The sequence below is a fragment of the Castor canadensis genome, chromosome 16, assembly GCF_047511655.1.
Source record: "Castor canadensis chromosome 16, mCasCan1.hap1v2, whole genome shotgun sequence".
Taxonomy (NCBI): domain Eukaryota; kingdom Metazoa; phylum Chordata; class Mammalia; order Rodentia; family Castoridae; genus Castor; species Castor canadensis.
The window spans coordinates 25,004,598-25,019,121 of NC_133401.1; the positions used below are offsets into that span (position 1 = coordinate 25,004,598).

At 39.3% G+C, this 14,524-nt stretch overlaps 1 protein-coding gene across 1 annotated transcript in view; it reads right to left on the reverse strand.

Annotated features, from left to right (window-relative positions):
* The window catches only part of LOC109698890 (T-cell-interacting, activating receptor on myeloid cells protein 1-like), a 31,544-nt gene extending 20,751 nt beyond the window's left edge, over positions 1-10,793 (reverse strand). Inside the window, exons 1-3 of the mRNA XM_074057417.1 lie at positions 10,626-10,793; positions 1,157-1,192; positions 738-1,025 (exon numbers count right to left, since the gene is read on the reverse strand). Coding sequence (XP_073913518.1) covers positions 738-1,025; positions 1,157-1,192; positions 10,626-10,659 — 358 coding nt within the window. The 5' untranslated portion in view covers positions 10,660-10,793. The remainder of the gene's footprint in view (positions 1-737; positions 1,026-1,156; positions 1,193-10,625) is intronic.
* Positions 10,794-14,524: the final 3,731 nt, after the last annotated feature.

The following is a 14,524-nucleotide window of genomic DNA, read 5'->3' on the forward strand; positions in this document are numbered from 1 at the left end:
TATACTGGCAAATAACATGATCAAGTTGGTTTCATTCCAGGGATACATGGATGGTTCAACATATGCAAATCAATAAATATAATACAGCCTATAAACAGCAATGAGGACAAAAACCACATGATTATCTAAATAGACACCAAAAAAAGCATTTGACAGAATTCAACATCTTTTCATGATAAAACCTTTGATGAAACTAGGAATAGAAGGAATGTATCTCAACATAATAAAGGCTATAAATGACAAACCTATAGCCAATGTCACCCTAAATGGGAACTCCTGGAACCATTTCCTCTAAACTCAGGAATGAGACAGGGGTTTCCACTCTCTTCATTCTTATTCTACACAGTTTTGGAATTCCTAGCCAGGGTAATAAGACATGAAGAAGAAATAAAGGAAATCAAGTAGGAAAGAAACAAGTCAAATTATTCCTATATACCTAAAAGACCCTAAAAACTCCAAAGAAAAACCCCTAGACATCATAAACACATTCAAGGAGAATGGAGGTAACTTTCCCAAGGGAAGGGAACATCAGAGTCTCCCTCAGAATAGTGCTAAAACTTCTTCAGAACCCCTCCAAAAATAAAGACTAAACTAATGGTCCACAGGAACACAACCCATCTCTTTCCCAGCTGTGCAGGAGATGAGACCCCTTTTTATCCTCCCTCTCTTCCTCTGGTCCTTCCCTCATATCCTGTATGTGGATCACCATAAGTCATTTTAGGGCAGCCCCTCCTCACCTGTGACCAGCAGGAGAAGGTCATCGCTGGGCTGTGATGTTGCATCAGGGGACGCTTTATTGGAGTATTCACAGGCGTAGGGTCCAGAATCACCGTGTTGTATTTCAGTGAGATGAAAGTCAACTGTCATCTCTGTCATATTTAGCAGAATGGAACATAAAACAAACCCTTTCTTTCTGAGAACAATGGATACACCTGGAATAGGACTCTTGCATTTCAATGTCACATTGCTCCCAGCAGGAACCACTGAGCTGGGCCAGGCACTGAGGCTGGGCTTGGGAAGAGGTCCTGGAAAGAAGCAGAGATCAGGGCTGGATCTGACACTCACCTGCTCCCAGGAAGCCCATTTGGGGAAAGGGGAGGGAAAGGAGACATGTGGAGTGTAGGTTCAAGGACAGTTTGACTGAAGAGTCACTCACCATCTCCACTTATGTCTGTTTGACCAACACATAGTCCTGCAAAAGAAACACCCATGAGACACAAGTGCCAGACTGGAGTCACCTTGTCACCCTCCCTGATCCTGAGGGGCATCCCAGAGTCTCCTGCTGAGATCAAACCTTGTTTCCTGCTCACCAGTGGTGCCAGCCTCCTGTCCAAGAACCCACTTGGTGTCAGTGTCTGCATGCAATTCATATTGGTTTTATGTAACACCACTAGCCTAAGGGTTTATAACAGCACACCTTTACATATCTTTCCACTCTTGAGGTCAGAGAAGTCCTGCACCTTGGCTCTTGCTCAACTAAAATCAAGGCATCTGTGTGATTGGGTTCTTTTCTGGAGGCAACAGGGGAGGATCCATTGCTTTCCCACTGCCCCATCTCCTAGCAGTCACTTGACTTCCTTGGCTCTGGTCTCTTCCTCAATCTTTGGGGATAGCAATTCTTATTCTCCTTCTCTCTTCTACTTTTAAGGACACTTGTGACAACATTGGGCACCCAGATAACCCATGATAATCTCCCTATTTATGGCCTTCTGATTAACAACCTTAATTTTATCTGTAAACTTTGCTAATTCTTTTTTTATGATACAGGGGTTTGAACTCAGAACCTCTTGCTTGCTAGGTAAATGCTCTCCCACTTGAGCCACATCCCCATCCCTTTATCTGTAAAATTAATTCTCCCTTATCCTGTAAGGGAACTGTGATACTGCCATCTAATAAAAAATATATGCTTGGATGGCTAATAAACACATGAAAAAATGTTCAACATCCTTACCTTTAAATGCAATGCAAATCAAAACTATACTGAGATTACATTTCACCCAAGTCAAAATGGCTATCTATCATCAAGAAAACAATTAACAATAAATTCTGGCTAAGATGCAGAGAAAAAAGAAGTGTCATACACTTTTGGGGGGAATAGAAATTAGTCCAGCCAGTGTGGAAATCAGTATGGAAGTTCCTCAAGAAAGTAAAATAGAACTATCTTATGATTCTTCTCTATCACTCTTAGGCATATAGCTAAAGGAATGTTCATACAATAGAGACATCTGCACACCCATGCTTGTAGCAACACTACTACAGTAGACAAGCTGTGTAATCAGCCTAGGTGACCAACAATCAATGATTGGATAAAGAAAATCTGATACATATGTGCAGTGGGGTATTATTTAACAATAAAGAAAAATGAAATTTCCTAATTGGATGGAACTGAAGATCATCATATTAAGCAAAATAAGACAGACTGAGAAAGACAAATACCACATTTTTCCTCATACAGAATCTAGACCTTAAAAAAATAGTGACATGATTGTAAAAGAAGCACAGTTTAAAGGCTGGGCATAGAGGCTCGTGCCTATAATTCTAGCTACTTGAGAGGCAGAAATCAAGACCAACATGATTCTGGGACAGCCCAGGAAAAAATTCATAGACCCAATCTCAAACAATTCCTAGGCATGGTAGCACACATCTGTCATACCAGGTACGTGGGGAAGCAGAAATAGAAGGATTATAGTCCAGGCTGGCCGTAGCATAAAGTGAGACCCTGTCTCCAAAATAACCAAGGCAAAAAGGGCTGGTGGAGTGGTTCAAATGGTAGAACACCTGCCTAGCAAGCATGACACCCTGAGTTCAACCTCCAATACCACCAAAACAAAAGATGTAGAACCAGTGGGAAGGGAGAGGGATTAAGGAAAGAGGGGTAAATATCATAGAAGTACACTTATATGTGTGTATGAAAATAGCATAATAAAGGCCATTAAAAGGAGGGAGGAGGATGGGTGAAGAAAGAGTAATATAGTTGGGTGAATTTGATCAAAGTACATCTTATGCGTGTGTGCAAATATCACAATGAAACCATTTTACAATTAATTTATGCTAATATATATTTATATATATAAAGCAGTCTCTTTGTAGGTTAATGAGAATGGCTGCTGATCAGAAACTGCTGGATGTCTATATAGGAACCAACCCTGTGATTACAGGCTTGGAGCCCTAACCCCCACACCCCTGATCTTTGTGAGAGGAAAAAAGACTGGAGATTAAGTTCAATCACCAATGACCAAAGATGTAATCAACTAAGTCTACCTAATAGAGGTTCCATAAAACCCCAAAGGACCGAGTCTGGAGAGCTGTGTGTTGGTGAACACATGGATGTGCTGAGAGGTGGAAATTCCAGAAAGTGCATGGACTTTCCTTGTCCCTTCCCTATACCTTGGCCTATGCACCACCTCTTTCTGACTTGCTGAGTTGTATTCTTCTGCAGTAAACCAGTAACCCAGCAAATAAACCTATTTCCTTGAGGTCTGTGAGCTAGTATAAAAAATTCTTGAACTTGTGGAAGGGAGTCCTGGGGACCTCCAATCTATATCTGGTTGGTCAGAAGCAAAGATAAGAAACCTGGATTTGAATTTGGCATCTAAATAGGGAATATCTTGTGGGATTGAGCCCCTGAACTGGGAAATCTGCACTGACAGCAGACAGATGGTGACAGAACTGAACTGAATTGTAGGACACCAAGCTGGTGTCAGAGAATTAGCTGGTATTGGGGGGGGATTTTATACATTTGGTAAGGACTGGTGGAGAATGGAGAAAATTCTTTTTCTTTTTAGGAACATACCCTCAGCTTCCAGTCTTCATAGTGGCATCTGGTACAGTGATAGGACAGTCAGTGGCTTTCCTGGTCTCTACCCACTAGATGTCACTAGACACTTCCCCCAGGCATGGCCAACCAGATTATCTCCAGACACTGCCCAGAGTCTCCAGGAAACACAATCACCAACACTTGAGAACCAGTGGTTGAAAGAATTCTCTCCAGCAAGGAAGGAAACAATGAGCCAGATGTTGTAGACATTCAGTGAGCAGCAGATGCACCTCCTTGTCTCTGTCTTTTGACCCTAGATATAAGACCTCATATTTTCTCTCTCCTCCCCCCTGCACAGTAGTGGGGGGGTGGTAAACTTACACTTGTGAGGCAAGAACTCTACCTCGAACCCTTTTTTCTCTTGTTATTTTGGAGATAGGGTCTCACCTTATCCTGCAATCATCCTGCTAAGATGACAGGTGTGCACAACACACCCATCTTTTTTTCATTTGAGATGGGGTCTCCAGAACTCCCTGCTAGAGATCTGCCTAAACCTGCACTACTCCTGATCTCAGCCTTCCACAGAGCTAGGGTTATAGGTGTGAGGCACTGGTACCCAGCTTCATCTCATCTCTTGATCTGATCTCATCTCTGAGTCTCATCTGCATACATTACAGGATGTGAATCAACAGAGATGTGCTACATCACAGGCTATTCTGCAACTGAATGTGATGGAAAGACTAATGTGATGTTTGGGGCATGATGGGTGATCTCCAGAAGAATTTTAAGATCGTCATTAAGATAATAATATGTGGCAATTGCACACAACTTACAGTATGTCAGGATTTGACTACTGATCTCAATAAGCCTAACATGTACTGTGTTCCAGCCGCTGTCCCAAGTACAGGGTAAGAAGAAGCTCACTTACTCTTGCCACAACACAAGGAAGGAAATACTGTTCTGATCCCCATATTAGAAATAAAAACCAGAGACAAGGACCATTCCTTGCTCACACAGCCAGGATCCTAAGTGCAGAATGTAGTGAAGTGACGTAATCTCCACAGTAACTTGATGATGTAGACATCACTGATGTCCCCATTTTACAGATGTGGAAATAGGTTCCTAGTGGTAGAACAAGGTACAGAACAGGCAGTGTGCCTCAAGGTATCTATGGTCTTAACTATTGTCTACATGTCCTCTAGGGATAGAAAAGCTTAAATGAAAAGGGTTTATCCCTTTCTGAGGGCCAATTAAAATAAAACAAACAGCCAACACCACACCCATAAGCTCTAATACATTGACAAATGTCAGATGTATTAGATTTGTCAAAATTGAGCCCTAACAATTGAAGTTACCTTTCCCAAGGCCACATAGCTACACAAGGAAGGATACAGATTCCAGGCCTTTGCCTTGGCCTCAAAGCACCCTACTCTTCTGTATTCCATATGGAAAGAGTGACATGCCCGAGTAGTTCCCACCACTCTGTAAATATCAGGTGAGGATTTCCACACCTGCCATTTCTTGAACTTTTTGGTTTTATTTATATGTGCAGCAGAAATCCCCCAAAATATCACACCCTATCCCTAAGATCAGGGGTTATCTAGAGACAGCCCATGGACTGAATCTGACCCTTCACTCTTTAGGTAATAAAGTTTTATTTGAACACAGTTTACACATGTGGCTTATGGCTGCTTTGCTGATATGAGAGCAGAATTGAGTAGCTGTTTAGGGACCAGGTGGCCTGAGGTACCTGCTTGACTATCTGGCACTTTATGTAAGTTTTAGCAACACAACTAAGATCTTCAGAGCCACAGTTCACTCGTCTTCCTACCCATGACTCCCTGCATTTACCCTCTGCTATGGTTTAGGCATGATTTGAGTTTGTCCTTCAAAGGTTCTTGTGTTCACCACTTGGTCCTCATTTAGCAATATGAAGGGGGTTATCCTTTACGAGATGGAGCCTAGTATAGGATCCTTGTCAGTTGAAGGCATGCCCTAGGAAGAGACTGCGGAATCCCACTGGCTGGCTTCCTGTGCTACATATAATCTCTCCCTCTTACACACTTCCCACCCCAATGGCATAAACCTAAGGTCCTTGTTAGACTGAAGAGAGGCACGAAAGAATAGTTGGAAGGTGGCTTAAAATCAGCACAGGCTTTATTTAGAAAAGAAAACCTGCAGAGGGGTCTCCACAAGAGAGCTAGATCCCACTGCTGCCTACAGGCGTGGGGTAGGCAAAGGGGGAACTGGTGGAAAAGTATCAGGAAGGTTGCTGGGTGGGAAAATTTTCTTGTGGGTCACCAAGGAATGCTGTTGCTGGGCAACCAAGGAAGATAAGTTGTGGTTATGTAACTCATCTGCTCAACTGTCCTTGGCACCAACCAGGAGATAAAGGTTAACAACTGTCCCTTTGTCAGTCTTTGGGGTCAAGTAGGGAGTTTCCAGTAAACCACCTGCTAGGCGGAGGGAGTCTGGTCCTAATGTAGCTGCCCTTACTATTTACCCTAACAGTTCTGACCATCAGCCAAAAGAAAGGAACAATGGATCTTGGGCTTTCAACCTCCTTTACTTATAAAGTTTTCTTCATTCATGTATTTTTCTGTAGTAACCAAAAAGCAAACTAATACACATTTTAATCATCACCAAAAAGCTGCCAAGTTTTGAGTGTAGTGTAGCTCAATGGAAAATGTATGGTATTTGAGCCTTCACAGTACAGAATTTGAATTTATTCTCTTACTTTACAACTTGAGTGGTCTTGAAAGGTCACTTCAGATATCCTCACATGCAAAAAAAAACTACAAGTGTTGTCATGGTCTGAAATGTGTCCCTCATACTCATATACTGGAGTCATAATTCCCTATTCCTCAGAATGTCACTGTATCTGTGGAGAGCCTTTGATACCATAATTATGGTAGATCCAGTAATCCCATTTCAAGGTATTTGCCCCGAAGTTTTGAAATCAACACATTGAAGAGATATCTCCATTCCTATGTTTATTGCATCAGTATTCAAAATGGCCAGTAGTGGAAACAATCTAAGTGTTCATCACCAATGAATGGATAAAGAAAATGTAGGACATTTACAAAATGGTATACTATTCAGTCTTTAACAAAAGAATGACAACATAGATGGAATCAAAGAACATTATTAATTCATGGGCTAAGTGAATTAAGCCAGACTCAAAAGACAGGTACCACATGCTATCCCTTACATGTGGAATGTAAAATAATTGAATTCAAAGAAACAGGGATTGGAGTGGTGGCTAGCAGAAGATGGGGGCATGGAACGGAGAGAGAAGGTGGCCAATGGTTCAAGCCTCAGTTAGACAGGAGGCTAAGTTTTCCTTGAGATCTATTACGCATGCTGTAGATTTCAAAATCACTAATGAGTAATTTGCAAATGTTCTCATCACAAAAGTATAAATATTTAAGGTGATGGATGTATTGATTTCCTTGGCTTAATCATTTTATTCGTAAATGATAATATTCCTGTGTACCCATAAAATACACAACTATAATTTGTCATGCACAATTTAAAAAATACAAAAATCTTTAATAAGTATTTTAGGCAAGGAAGTTCCTAATCCAATCTGAATGGAGTCCTTAAAAGGGGTTAGGACACAGACAAGTGTGGAAGGAAGACCCTGTGAAGACCCAGGGAGAAGACAGCCACCCACAGGCCAAGGAGAGAGGCCCCAGGAGTAACCAGCCTGAGGACACCTTGGTCTCAGACTAAGAGAAAAGAGAAACGGAATGTTTGGGGACCAATATCAATACCAAGTTAGAGATTAACAGTGCTGCTTCATTTCCCAACTGACATGTGCTTATCTTCTATGCTTGATGAAGAATATTGATTTTCTCTTTACAGAACTATCCTACAGATCTGTTTTTTATTAACCATTCCATATCTTTTAAGGTCCAGAAGTAATGTATATTGCATAAAAAGGAGCAATTATCAATTATCTTGTATGTATTAAACCTACATGCCTTTAATTCCCAAATTTTACCTGACATTTAGACAAAGCACAGACACACGGATTTTTGGCCCTTAGATAAGGAGGCATCTAAAATGACAGTTGTTAAAAAGCTTCTGTTCAACAAAAGAAATGGTCTCTAAACTGAAGAGATCACCCACAGAGTGGGAGAAAATATTTGCCAGCTACACATCAGACAAAGGACTGATAACCAGAATATATAGGGAACTCAAAAAACTAAATTCTCCCAAAACTAATGAACCAGTAAAGAAATGGGCAAGTAAACTAAACAGAACTTTCTCAAAAGAAGAAATTCAGATGGCCAAAAAACACATGAAAAAATGTTCATCATCTCTAGCCATTAAGGAAATGCAAATTAAAACCACACTAAGATTCCACCTCACCCCTGTTAGAATAGCCATCATCAAAAACACCACAACCAACAGGTGTCGGTGAGGATGTGGGGAAAAAGGAACCCTCTTACACTGTTGGTGGGAATGCAAACTAGTACAACCACTCTGGATAAAAAATTTGAAGGCTTCTTAAAAATCTAAACATAGATCTGCCATATGATCCAGCATACCACTCTTGGGGATATACCCAAAAGACTGTGACACAGGTTACTCCAGAGGCACCTGCACACCATGTTTATTGCAGCACTATGCACAATAGCCATGTAATGGAAACAGCCAAGATGCCCCACTATTGATGAATGGGTTAAGAAAATGTGCTATTTATACACAATGGAATACTACTCAGCCATGAAGAAGAATGAAATCTTATCATTTGCAGGTAAATGGATGGAACTGGAGAACATCATCCTGAGCGAGGTTAGCCAGGCCCAGAAGACCAAAAATCGTATGTTTTCTCTCATATGCGGACATTAGATCAAGGGCAAACACAACAAGGGGATTGGACTTTGATCACATGATGAGGTGAGAGCACACAAGGGAGGTATGAGGATAGGCAAGAAACCCCCCAAAAATAAGATAGCATTTGATGTCCTCAGTGCAAAGGAACTAATGCAGAAACTTTAAAGTGACAGAGGCCAATAGGAACTATTTCTCTAGAGACCAGGAACTAGAGAAAAGGTTAGTTTGAGAAGAATTAATTTAGAATGTAACACATATGTACAGGAAAGCAATGCGAGTCAACTCCCTGAATAGCTATCCTTATCTCAACTAGCAAAAACCCTTGGTCCTTCCTATTATTGCTTATACTCTCTCTTCAACAAAATTAGAGATAAGGGCAAAATAGTTTCTGCCTGGTAGCAAGGGAGGAGGGGGGAGAGGGAGTGGGCAAGGGAGAGGGAGGGGGTGGAGGGAAGGAGGGAGAAATGACCCAAACATTGTATGCACATATGAATAAAAGAAAATAAAATGACAGTTGTTTATTTAACTAGTATTATAAAGTAGTTATTTAAAATGCTTTAAAACAGTTGTAGGCTAGTGGTGCACACTTATAATTATAGCTATGGTTTTCATAATTAAATTTGGGAAGCTGAGATGGGGAGGATCACAATTTTAGGCCAGCCTAGGTAAATAGTTCGTGAGACCCCATCTCCAAAAATAACCAGAGCAAAGTGAACCAGAGGTGTGGCTCAAGCAGCAGAGTGCCTGTTTTGCAAGAGGAAATCCTGAATTCAAACTCAAGTCTCACCCCCCCCAAAGGCTTTAAAATAGAGAAAGAAACCTTCTTTTAAGACTTATTTTCCCTAAGTAAAGAAAACCTTAACAGATAACAGAAACACAAAAATTATCTTGATAGCTGAGTGTGGTGGTACATGTCTCATCAAGGAGGCTAAGGTAGTAGGACTGTGAGTTTAAAACCAACCTCACCTCAGAGCAAGTTTAAGGCCAGCCTTGGGTTATAGAGTGAAACCCTGCCTCAAAAAAACCCTCAAAAGACATCTTGATAAAACACAAAATCTGTGTTCATTAAGCCAGTTCTTTGTAAAGTTTACTTATAACATTTCAATGTTGTAATAAAACTTCATTGCTTTAAGAATAGGGAATTCAATTTATGTTTTATATCACTACATTAAATTTTAATCTTCTCAGGGGTAAACATATCAGTAACTTCACGTGTATCATTTCCCTGGAGAGTTTTATGTGAGCCGTGACATCCACGAGCATGCTATTCTTATGTAACATTCCACATTACATGTTCATGTTTGTTATGAAAATTTTACCCTATGAACCCTTTTAAATAACTTTTAAATTATAGCAACACATGTTTAAGCACTTTAACTTTCTTAAAATTAAAGTTTTATCTCTACATATATTTATAAACACCTATGTCTTTATATTTACCAGCTCATTTATTTTTTAGCAGTTTCATTATTTATACCCATGAAAACCAATATATGAAACAAGCATAGGGAATGCTTTTCATTATTCCTTTGCCAAATAGAACCCTGAAAACTGCTGTACTTGAAACATTGAAATTGGGGAATATCGTATCTTGAATATCTAATAGAGACAAATATAACCCTGATTGGTTAACAATCTAGACAAAAACGTGTGAAAAAATTTTATTTTTATCTTACTGACAAATTTAAATTAGCTTGTTTGTCCAGATGAAAATTTAAAATAGAGTTGTGTAAAAAATAATGACAACCTGGGTTAATCTTAAGAAAAATACCACACAGGAGAAAATACTAGTGTCAGATGCATATGGCATAAAGCCATTGGGAAGTTCAGAAATGACTGAATTTTGATAGCAGGAAAAAATGTATAAGCACAAGTGCATTCCTCACACATATGTCTTCATTAAATGGAAACATATTTGCTTATCCTTCTCAACCCATTGCCAATTCCATGGACCTTACCAACTCCATCTGCTTCCACAACCCACCCATTCATCAAGGATGGCACTATATCCCTCAATACTTACCGAAGCAGAATAAGAACAGAAATTGGGGGATCATGGTGGCCCCCTTATGCCTCTTCCAAGGATGTCCCTTCAGTTTTGCCTTCTTTGTTAGGTCAATGTTCTCTTAACCCCAAAATTGCCAGAAATGGCTTTGCTTCAGGCTTTTAAGCCTCTGAAATTACCCACAACTTCTGTTTCATAGTCCCAATCAAGAGATGATATCTACTTTTTTCAACATGTTTATGTTCCCATGAGCTTGACTCACAGAGACCTTGTATTGCACGGAAAAAATTCAAACCACTCACTTCCTGTTTTTAATTGTGGTCCTGGGGTTTGAACTCAGGCCCTTGTGCTTTGCTAGCTAGGCACTCTACCACTTGAGTCACTCCAGCAGCTAGGTCACTAACTTCTAAGGCTATTAATGACGCCACGGAGAAAGTGTGAGGATTCATTAATATCGTAACAAATTTCTTATCAAATGTCAATAACCCTTGTCTCCTATCATGCAGTGAGAGAAAAGAGATGGACTGGTGGAAATCTAGAATAACAATTAGTCACCCTGTTCTCACAGTTATCAGGGTTTTTTTTTCAATTTTTATTTTATTCATATGTGCATACAATGTTTGGGTCATTTCTCCCCCCCTTCCCCCACCCCTACCCTCTTCCTCCCTACCCCTCCCTACCAGGCAGAAACTATTTTGCCCTTATCTCTAATAAGTTGAAGAGAGAGTATAAGCAATAACAGGAGGGACCAAGGGTTTTTGCTAGTTGAGATAAGGATAGCTATACAGGGAGTTGACTCTCATTGATTTCCTTTACATGTGTGATATCTTCTAAGTTAATTCTTCTTGAACTAACCTTTTCTCTAGTTTTGGGTCCACCTCTCCTGTTGGCCTCAGTTGCTTTGAAGTATCTGCCTTAGTTTCTCTGCATTGAGGGCAAGAAATGCTCTCTAGTTTTTTAGCTGTCTTACCTATCCTCATATCTCCCTTGTGTGCTCTCGCTTTTATCATGTGATCAAAGTCCAATCCCCTTGTTGTGTTTGCCCTTGATCTAATGTCTGCAAATGAGGGAGAACATATGATTTTTGGTCTTTTGGGCCAGACTAACCTCACTCAGAATGATGTTCTCCAATTCTATCCATTTACCAGTGAATGATAATATTTCGTTCTTCTTCATGGCTGCATAAAATTCCATTGTGTATAAATACCACATTTTCTTAGTCCATTCGTCAGTGGTGGGGCATCTTAGCTGTTTCCATAACTTGGCTATTGTGAATAGTGCTACAATAAACATGGTGCAGGTGCCTCTGGAGTAACCTGTGTCATATTCTCTTGGGTATATCCCCAAGAGTGGTATTGTTGGATCATATGGTAGATCAATGTTTAGACTTTAAAGTAGCCTCCAAATTTTTTCCAGAGTGATTGTACTAGTTTACATTCCCACCAGCAGTGTAAGAGGGTTCCTTTTTCCACACATCCTCGCCAACACCTGTTGTTAGTGGTGTTGCTAATGATGGCTATTCTAACAGGGGTGAGGTGGAATCTTAGTGTGGTTTTAATTTGCATTTCCTTTATTGCTAGAGATGGTGAGCATTTTTTCATGTGAAAAAGAATTTCTTCTTTTGAGAAAGTTCTATTCAGTTCACTTGTCCATTTCTTTATTGGTTCATTAATTTTGGGAGAATTTAGTTTTTTAAGTTCCCTCTATATTCTGGTTATCAGTCCTTTGTCTGATGTGTAGCTGGCAAATATTTTCTCCCACTCTGTGAGTGTTTTCTTCAGTTTAGAGACAATTTCTTTTGTTGAGCTGAAGCTTTTTAGTTTTATGAAGTCCCATTTACCTATGCTACCTCTTAGTTGCTGTGCTGCTGGGGTTCCATTGAGAGAGTCCTTGCCTATACCTATTAATTCAGGGTATTTCCTATTCTTTCCCATACCAACTATAGAGTTTGGGGTCAGATACGAAGATCCTTGATCCATTTTGAGTTAATATTGATATAGGGTGATATACATAGATCTAGTTTCAGTTTTTTGCAGACTGTTAACCAGTTTTCTCACCAGTTTTTGTTGAAGAGGCTGTCTTCTCTCCATCATATATTTTCAGTGCCTTTGTCAAAGACAAGTTGGTTATAGTTGTGTGGCTTCCTATCTGGGTCCTCTATTCTGTTCCACTGGTCTTCATGTCTGTTTTTGTGCCAGTCCATGCTGTTTTTATTGCTATTGCTTTGTAATATAGTTTGAAGTCGGGTATTGTGATACCTCCAGCATTGTTCTTTTGACTGAATATTGCCTTGGCTATTTGTGGCCTCTTGTGTTTCCATATAAATTTAATGGTAGATTTTTCAATCTCTTTAATGAATGTCATTGGAATTTTGATGGGAATTACATTAAACATGCAGATTACTTTAGGGAGTATAGACATTTTTACTATGTTGATTCTACCAATCCATAAGCATGGGAGATCTCTCCACTTTCTATAGTGTTCCTCAATCTCTGTCTTCAGAAGTTTATAGTTTTCCTTGTAGAGGTCATTCACATCCTTTGTTAAGTTTACACCTAGGTATTTGATTTTTTTGAGGCTATTGTAAATGGAATTGTTTTCATATATTCTTTCTCAGTTTGTTCTTATATTAGTGTATAGAAAGGCTAATGATTTTTCTATGTTGATTTTATATCCTGCTACCTTGCTGTAGCTATTGATGGTGTCTAGGAGCTTTTGAGTAGAGTTTTTTGGGTCTTTAAGGTATAGCATCATATCATCTGCAAATAGGGATATTTTGACAGTTTCTTTACCTATTTGTATTCCTTTTATTCCTTCTTCTTGCCAAATTGCTGTGGCTAGGAATTCCAGTACTATGTTGAATAGGAGTGGAGATAGTGGGCATCCTTGTCTGGTTCCTGATTTTAGAGGGAATGGTTTCAGTTTTTCTCCATTAAGTATAATGCTGGCTGTAGGTTTGTCTTATATAGCTTTTATAATGTTGAGGTACTTTCCTTCTATTTCTAGTTTGCTTAGAGCTTTTATCATGAAATGGTGTTGGATCTTATCAAACATCTATTGAGATGATCAAATGGTTTTTGTCTTTGCTTTTGTTAATATGGTTTATCACATTTATTGATTTTAGTATGTTGAACCACCCCTGCATTCCTGGGATGAAGCATACTTGGTTGTGGTTAATGGTCTTTTTGATGTGTTGTTGAATTCAGTTTGCAATTATTTTATTGAGGATTTTTGCATCAATGTTCATTAAGGAGATTGGCCTATAGTTCTCCTTTTTGGTGGTGTCTTTGCCTGGTTTTGGGATAAGTGTAATACTGGCTTCATAAAATGTGTCAGGCAGTTTTCCTTCCCGTTCCATTTCATGGAACAGTTTAAGGAGGGTTTGTATCAGTTCTTCTTTAAAGGTCTGATGGAAGTCAGCAGAGAATCCATCAGGTCCTGGACTTTTCTTTTTGGTGAGACTCTTGATTTCTGCTTCAATTTCATTTTGTGTTATAGATTTATTCAGGTGATTAATTTCCTCTTGGTTCAGTTTTGGATGATCATATGTATCTAGAAATCTGTCCATTTCTTTAAGATTTTTGAATTTAGTTGAATATATTTTCTCGAAGTAATCTCTGAAGATTTCCTGGACTTTCATGGTGTTTGTTGTTATCTTCCCTTTTGCATTCCTGATTTTACTAATTTGGATTTTTTCTCTCCTCATATTAGTCAGGTTTGCCAGGGGTCTGTCGATCTTGTTTATTTTTTCAAAGAACCAATTTTTTGTTTCATTAATTCTTTGTATGGTTTTTTTTTTTGGTTTCTATTTCATTGATTTCAGCTCTTATTTTTATTATTTCTGTCCTTCTGTTTTGGGATTTGCTTGTTCTTGTTTTTCTAGGAGTTTGAGATGTATCATTAGGTCATTGATTTGG